The 8,707-nt window shown below is 35.9% G+C and overlaps 1 protein-coding gene across 1 annotated transcript; it reads right to left on the bottom strand.

Moving 5' to 3' along the window:
• Positions 1 to 2,018: 2,018 nt before the first annotated feature.
• Positions 2,019 to 5,776, bottom strand: LOC125920436 (tenascin-like). The gene is made up of 3 exons (XM_049627627.1): positions 5,643 to 5,776; positions 5,080 to 5,186; positions 2,019 to 2,163 (listed from the first exon to the last, which is right to left on the bottom strand). Exons 1-3 carry the CDS (start codon positions 5,771 to 5,773, stop codon positions 2,033 to 2,035), a joined length of 369 nt encoding a protein of 122 aa, XP_049483584.1. The 5' UTR covers positions 5,774 to 5,776; the 3' UTR covers positions 2,019 to 2,032.
• Positions 5,777 to 8,707: the final 2,931 nt, after the last annotated feature.

Genomic DNA, 8,707 nt, shown 5'->3' with positions numbered 1-8,707 from the left:
AAGAATTTTCACAGTAATTCTAAGTTGGAATCATCAGGATTCAGTAAACAAGTACATAAGGAGCTGAAAGAAAAAGGAGTCAAGGATGACACTAAAATTTCCAATAAGGGAGGCTGATAAATTTCTAATAAGGGAGGCTGATAAATTCAAAGGAGCTTTCATACAGGGAATGATATCTGAGCAGGGTCTCAAAGAATTGTCAAAGAAAATTGGGAGAGAATATATTCCAAAGAACATGACCAAAGAATAGAATCAGGAAAACACAAAATATGTGGATAATGGTAGGCAATACAATTCTGCTGAAATATGCAATCTAGAGAAAATAGATTAGACAGGTTGTTAAAGTCTGACTCTGAAGACCATACTAAGTCGTGTGTACATTAGATAAATGGTGGAGAACCACTAAAAGACTCTATATTTTATACAAGTCTTAAAGATAGATTTACAGGGCGCCTAGGTGGCTCAGTCAGTTGAGCGTCCCAACTTCGGCTCAGGTCATGATCTCGCGGTGAGTTCGAGCGCTGCATCGGGCTCTGTGCTGACAGGCTGGAGCCTGGAGCCTGCTTCCCATTCTGTGTCTCCCTCTCCCTCTGCCCCTCCCCCGCTCATGCTCTGTCTCTCTCTCTGTCAAAAATAAATAAACATTTTTAAAAAATTAAAGATAGATTTATAACATTACTTCTTTATCTTTAGCCCAGATACTATAAATAAATGTGGCTTCTTTTTATTGTCTGTCATATAGTAACTATTATTTTCTTTCCCTTATTGATCTTAATTGTTAAAAAATTCATACTCAAGCATAAAACCCAGATGTACTGATCTGTTCATATCAAGTATCCAGTAGTTTTATTGCTCTGGTTCCTTTTAGATTGCACTGAGTTGAGAAATTATCACATTTTATAGTATATTATTTTTTACTTACAGGAAACATTTTTTGTTGTATCTGCCCAAATACTAATGATTCTTTTTATAACCCCTATCCCCCATAGACCTGTGGCCACCATTTTTTTTACATGATTTGGGACCTACAAGCACAGTTAACTGGAACCGTACGAGGTATCTAATCCAATTTGGAATAATCACAGTCCTTCCCATGGGAATTTAAGGGGAGTCTGTCTCTCTGTAGCTGATAATGCACCATTTGTACTTGGAAGTGTACACAGCATTCTTTCACTCACCACACAGATTGCTTAGCAAAGAAAATCGGTCATCAGAAAAAGTGATATAAGGCAGATGAGCAGAAGTTGACAGAAAAGAAAATAATCCCTGGATTCTCCACAGCCTTAAAATATCTGATTGTAGGCCTTCCTAACACCCAGTTATATCCCTTTCCTTGGTCCCCATGAGGCTCTCTTGTATTAATACATTTTCGTCTCTATTGCGTAAACTATTTCAGGTTGTTTTCTGTTATTTGTAACTCAAACTGCCACTTCCTACCACTAAGAAAGTATGGAAAAGTTGTTGGCCCCATAGAATGCAAAGCAACAGTACTGTCCCTGGAAGTTGACTTGGCAAACCGTACAATGTAGGATGCAGGGTGAATACATTTCCCCATGTGATGCCAAGTTACATTGTTAGCAACAAAACACAAGCAAAACATACATATTTAGTACAAATAATAACAGACCCAGTTGAAAAGTGGCTGCTCCGTATATCTTAACTCTCCTACTCCCTCGGCTAGAAGTCTCCACTCAACTAAATCTCTAGGATAAGGTTGAAAGGGAGCCCATAGCACATCACCCAGTTTAAACAGCTCAGATCTTTGTTGTGGCCAGTGCTGTCACAGAAGCTTTACCCTCCAGCACCACTGTTCCTTCATTCACTGTCCTTTCATCTCTGAAAACCAAACTCTTTTAAAGTATCAACTTTGATTCATATTTGACCACTTCCCATGATAACCTTGTACTTTTAAAGCAGTAAATAGAAAAGATTACTTTGGAGGAAAATCTTGCATGAAAAATAGAATAGTTTTTAAAACCATTAATGTAAAAGAAAGAACAAAAACAGAGTGAAATAAAGACCCTACTAAACATCAAGGTTGTATGATAGCAGCACTGTTCTTTACCTGAAACTTTTCAAAGCCTCCTTGTGGAAGTTTCCAAGACAAATATATTGTGTTCTCTTCCTGCCCCAAAATCAGCAAATCAGATGGTGGGTCTGGATCTAGGGCAATGAAACAAGACACTGGAATTGTATCATTTTTTTTTAATTAAAAAAAATTTTAACTTTTTTTAAAGTTTATTTTTGAGAGGGGGTGGGGGAGGGAGGGGCAGAGAGAGAGGGAATACAAAATCTGAAGCAGGCTCCAAGCTCTGATCTGTCAGCACAGAGCCCAATGTGGGGCTTGAACCCACAAAACGTGAGATCCTGACCTGAGTCGAAGTTGGACGCTTAACCAACTGAGCCACCCAGGAGTCCCTAATATTTTAAATACGATTTTAGAGTGAGAGAGAGAGCGTGCAAGCAGAGGAGAGGGGCAGGGGAGAGAGAGAGAATCTGAAGCATGCTCCACACTCAGGTGGAGCCCAAAGCAGGGCTTGATCCTACAACCCTGGGATCATGACCTGAGCCAAAATTAAGAGTTGGATCCTCAACACCTAGGTGCCACCCCCCTTTTATTTTATTTGAGAGAGAGAGAGGAGAGGGGGTAGGTAGGGAGCAGAGGGAGACAGAGAATAAAATACTGAAATGATCTTTAAAAAACAAAACAAAACAACAAAACCTTGACTGTCACACTATGGAAGAGTCCTAGGATACACAGAGAGAGACACTAAGCACTGGAATGATATCTTAAAACAAACGAATACGCAAAATAACCTTGACTGTCACACTATGGAAGAGACTTGAATACAGGGGTTTTTCCAGTCTGTTTTAGTACCGTGTGATCTTGTGCAAGCAATCTATCCTGAATCTGTCTCCCCAACTCTGCAACGGAAGGGAAAAAAACAATGTTCTAGAAAGCCTCTTCCCACAATAAAATTATGTAAAACGTGGATTTTAACATTTCTTTTTTCTCATAGCAAAATTCAGTATGAACTTAATTCAAATTGGGATTTTTAACTTACAATTTTATGCACTGCATAGAGTAGGAGATCTATCTATCACCCCTGCCTTAAGTTCACAAACTCCTTTTCCCTTTAAACATTATAACTGAGAAGGTTCTTGAAGCTTATTCTTCAAATTGGTAACATGACTCTATTTCTAATTCCTATTAAATATTGTCATGTTCATTGCTTTTTTTAACTGAGAGAAATATTAATATTTTTTGGAATAATTTCATCTCTAAAATTCAAATGTTGCATGAGATTTTATTTGTCCCTACTTACATATTGATTTAAGTTTATTACAATTCAGCTCAATGGTACACTTAAATCTGAGTCACTGATTCACTATCCTTTTTTATTCTGTTTTTCTGTAATGCATATTCCCTTCTAACTGGAATTAATTTATTATGCTTCCAAATTCCCATAATATATTTTAGCTTTATTTTATACACTTATTACTATTCCATCTACTTCCAAATGGAGTTGAGGTGGCTTATAAAAAAGGCAGGTACAGAAAGATAAAAAATTATTAATATACAGTAAAAGACAAAAGTCAAATAGTAAAGTCAGAGAGATGGGGAAAATTACTAAGTCACCAGCCTTGTCTTAGAAAACACAGCCAAAGCAACATCATGAAATATGAAGGTATTATTAAACCCAGAGTAGAAATGAAGATCTTGAGGTCCAAACAGAATCAGAATTTGTACAAAGTCACAGAGCCAAGAAATACAAGAGTCCTGCAGATGACATAGTGGCCTTTCTACTGAAGCACAGTGGTTACAAAGGACAGGATTTCATCTCAAGGAAACACAGGTTCAAATCTCTGTCATCTTGTATAAGATATAATTTCTACTGAAATTCTCTTAGCCTGTTTCCTCATTTATAAAAAATACAAACATATGCATCACATTATGATTGACAGAATAAAAGTAGTCACTCAGAATTAAGGGATATAAAGCATACCTAACAAAGTACCTGATAAACAACAAGCACTCAATTTGATGATGACAACAATGATGGTGATGGTGACCATGATAATGGCACAGCCCAAGTCAAAGCAGCAAGGAAACTTTCACTGATATAAAATTTTTAAATAAAGTAAAAAAAAAAAAAAATTAAGCCATTTCTCATCTGTTTCTCATCTATTTCTGATGTTTCTTAGGATGGTCTTTATGAGAGGCAGCAATGTCATATCAGTTTTAGAGTTAGATAACTGGGTTAAATATCTCACCTTTAGTAATGAACATCTCTGAGCCTTAACCTACATTTGAGGTTACCTGGGTAGATTCAGTATGGTGACTTAAGCAAATAACATCATGTTGGTGTATTGTAAGTGCTCAAATGTTTTAGTGTATTTTCCAGGAATTTATTTGACTATCACTCATTTTCCAGTGCTTTCTCCTCCTCCATATCGCAGATTCTGAGGTTAAGCCTCCTCTCACACTGACAGAGCACTGGTACTTTATTAAATACAGGTGCATGTGCCGGGGCCACACAAGTGAAAGGAATCTTTGGAACACTGCACATGCTCAAGGCAGGCATACATGCAAGTGATGCTAATAAGGTCAGAAGAGGCAAACCGAACCCCAAAATGCAATTAAAGACACAGTGCCATTTATTTTTTCATATTAAAAGTTTTGTTTTGTTTTTCATAAAATGTTAAATACTCAAAATATTAGAAAAATATTGAGTATTTCATGACAATAATATCTTGAGGTTTAGAGTACTTTGCACTTGCAGAGAGAGCTTTGTGTTTGGATTTTATCAATAAGATTTTGCACCCAGGCAGGAATAATTATTCTCATTTTATAAGTGAAAACTTAATAGTTTTGCCCAAGGTCACATAATTAATAAGTGATAGTGGCAGGAATACAACTCAGGCATTTTCCAAGTTAAGTGCCGTGTTCTCTTCTCTTCAAGCATGCCATAAACCACTTCCATTTTCATTCATTTTTAATTAGATATTGGCTTTAAACACAACCATTTCCATTATTTTTTGCCCATGAAAAGTCAATTAAATATAAAATAAACTTACAAGTGCTAACAATGAGGACAGTGGGATGGCTTCTTTTCAGTCCCTTGGTAGTTATAACACTAATTAAAAAGTCAGTCCCTGAAGAAAGGCTATTAAATGTGAATGTCCTGCACATTAAAAAAAAAAAATCATGTATTAAAACATTTAGCTCAGAAACATTTGGAAAACTCCTATCTTCTCACCCTGTCTACAGAGAGAATTTTACATATAAGTCTTGTGGTGTTTTTATTGTCTATCACAGAAACAATCTGCTATGCTTCATAAGCATAAATAGTTAATTAGAAATCATAGCCTCTTACACAGAGAAATTCACTTAAGTCAAAAAGTGTGTATTATACATACAAGCATGAGATATCCTGTATTAATTTATTATTATTTGCAAAACAGATTTGTCACTGTATCTCAGACATTTTCTAATCACATCGTAGCCAAAAAAGTTGTCTTACAAATTTTCTAATTTCTGTTTATATTAAGCCAGTAGTATAGCATTTGGAAAATATATATAAAATGTTAATCTCATGGTCCATGTAACTTGACACAATTTCTTTTCAGGATTTTCATACCTTTTTGTGGAAGGCAGGGTTTCCTCTCTCATTAAGATTCCACTGGATATTGAAATAATGTATCCGTCCAGAAGACTTCTAGCTGTAGGCCAGCTAACAGTTATTGCATTGGAGTTTCTACTATGGTTCATAAATTCAACTGCACTTGGGGCTATATCATTAAAACATACACATAAAATAACATTTTCTACCGCACAAAGCACCTGGTCTAAAATAGCCCTGAAACACCCTCAAGATTTGTTTCACTTTCTGCAAACTCTGAGGGTAACCAAAACATTCCTTTTATTCTTCCTGATAGATGATAAGTTAAAAGTCAAAAAAAGAGAAAAAAAAAACCAGCAAGAATAATTTTAAACTTTAAAGTGGAATCAATATATATTATTGTAGTACTATAATCAGTATTTCCCTCGCCTCAAAAATGTAGGGAAATACTGTATCTTGGTCTTGTACGACTGAAAAGGAACAGAATATGCCACCCCAAAATATGCCTCTTTGGCATAAGGATGATTTTGAGTTGGTTATTCTTAAAAGAAACAGCAGACACATGAGAAACTCTGAAAACTGAGTTAAAAGTTATCTTTTGTAAGAGACTTTTAAATTTACAAGGAAAATCTCCATTCGTAAGGGTGTCTCCCTCCCTACACTAGGAGAAGTCTGACTAAATCTCTAGAAATTCTTGCCAATGGAGAAGGCAGACCTAAATCTGCATAACCACTTTACACTTGTTTACTAGGGTTTCCTAGTAGCCTCCAGTAACTGGCTCCCTCGTCCCCCCTCAACATTTTCTTTTGTTTTTAGCTGGAGATGGTATTTAAGGTGGTGGCTTAAGCCATTTCAGGGAGTTACTCAGATTCCCTGGGTCTCTCCCACATATGCATGAAGTATATATATATGTTTATTTCTCTCCTGTTAATCTGTCTTACACGGGTTGGCGGGGGGGGGGGGGTCCTCAGTAAAGGACCTAGAAGGATGGAGAGAACATTATTTTTCCTCCCAACACCACCAATCTGTGAAATATTTAATGATTTTTAGGACTCATTCCAATTAAATACCAAATACTGACAAAGTTAATCAGCAGAAATGTTAATTGCAATCTAAATGTGAAATACTCCCTTCTTTCCTAGGGAGAAAAGTTAAATGAAATAGTATATAATATGTATTTTGTTTTGTCTCTAAAATTCTTCCATGTAAAAGAAAAGAACAAAATTGTCAAGAATATTCTCTCCCAATTCCATTCTTTGTTTTTATAGTAAAAGAATACAAGCTATGGCCAGTTCCTAAATACACAAATCAATAAACCACTGTCAAGAATCATTAACATAGTTATTATAGAATAATTGAAAATTTTACTTCATTCAGATATGAAAATGTATACATTTTGCATACATCCTTCCCAATCATCCCTTATTTCATATGACAAGCATGGAATAAATCACCATCTGCCATTGGGAGTAAGTTGCTAACACTGGGGAAATGTCACTTCATTGTCTGCTTGACTGAACAATGAGGAAATTAAATCACAAATGGAAAATCTGGCCAGACCCCAGACAATTAGCTACTCTACTGCCTGGCAATACATTTACAAAAGAGGTTTTTCTGACCCATATAAGGGGAAACCGAAAAAGAGACAAGAGAGGACACTGCCTGCCCATAAAGAAAATCTGGGAATAACAAACTATTGACAATCTTCCCTAAAGAATGAAATAAATATTTGAACATTGATTCAATGTTGAATTGAATACTGAATAATACCTCAAGGGCTTACACAGGCTGTACCTGTCTGTATTTCTTTTACGTTAGGAGCACTGTCTTTAAAACCTTCTTTTTCAGTGCAAATTGAAAAAGTATACACTGTCGCAGGATCCAGGTTAGAGAATGTTGCTGCTTCTTGAACTACCTTCTGGACCTATCAATCCAAAAGAATAAATTAGCAACTGTTCATTTAAAAAATGTTCCACAATTCAACACAACCAAATAAGCATGGGGGTTATTTAGTTTCACTACTATCTAACATAAGAATGCAGTAATATTGGACTCAGCATGAAAGATTCAAGTTTAATGCTTCCGAGAGCCGCTTCTAACGTACCATGAAAGCAGCAGTACAGTTCATGCATGTGATTTCATAATGCTGAAAATTCCCATCAGCTCGATTCCAGAGAATTTCTATGGAAGAGTCTGTCACTTTGCCCTCATGGATATTTGATGGTGCTTCCAGACCTACCCAAAACACACAACACATTTAAATTCTTCTATGTTTTCTAACTGGGTTTTTCTTTTTAATTTATCCCTTTAAAGGAGGAAAAAAACACAAGGTGAGAAAAGAACAGTAAAGTTTATTAATCAACTATCTTTATATCCTAAATTAAAACAGTTGTTTACACATAACACAACAGTTTATCAAATATAATAATCAGTTGCAATACTCAGAGTTATGGTAAACACCATAACAAGCAGCTAATTTTGATTTTGCAGCAAAAACTACAACAGCAGCAAATTCCCAGGAGCAAACGTACAATACTTAAAAGAAAAAAAAAAAGAGATTTAAGCTTTCTGAAACTATTATCATAAACTAAAAAGTCGGGGCGCCTGGGTGGCGCAGTCGGTTAAGCGTCCGACTTCAGCCAGGTCACGATCTCGCGGTCCGTGAGTTCGAGCCCCGCGTCAGGCTCTGGGCTGATGGCTCGGAGCCTGGAGCCTGTTTCCGATTCTGTGTCTCCCTCTCTCTCTGCCCCTCCCCCGTTCATGCTCTGTCTCTCTCTGTCCCAAAAATAAATAAAAAAGGTTGAAAAAATAAATAAATAAATAAATAAATAAATAAACTAAAAAGTCAACATAGAGAAAAATATGAAGTCCAGATGAAAGGGTAAAGAATCCTCTTTGTATCAAATATTAGCTGAAGCTAAAACCGAATTTTATCTTATGAGCCTTAATTGTTATGTTTTCATGCTAAAGATCCCATTCAGCATAAAGAAAAAGAAATTATTTCAGAAAACCTAGAAAAATTGCAGCTTTATACTACTATCTTATATACTGATATATTTTGCCAATTATATCACAATATTGAT

The sequence above is a fragment of the Panthera uncia genome, chromosome B4 (assembly GCF_023721935.1).
Source record: "Panthera uncia isolate 11264 chromosome B4, Puncia_PCG_1.0, whole genome shotgun sequence".
NCBI classification, from domain to species: Eukaryota; Metazoa; Chordata; class Mammalia; order Carnivora; family Felidae; genus Panthera; species Panthera uncia.
This window is presented reverse-complemented; position numbering and strand designations above follow the sequence as displayed.

Coding starts and splice junctions, on each gene's coding strand:
- LOC125920436 (XM_049627627.1), bottom strand. CDS start 5,773: ATGAACCATAGTAGAAACTCCAATGCAATAACTGTTAGCTGGCCTACA. Junction 5,187..5,642: donor ACCCTGCCTTCCACAAAAAG/GTATGAAAATCC, acceptor TTTAATGTGCAG/GACATTCACATTTAATAGCC. Junction 2,164..5,079: donor TGTCCTCATTGTTAGCACTT/GTAAGTTTATTT, acceptor TCATTGCCCTAG/ATCCAGACCCACCATCTGAT.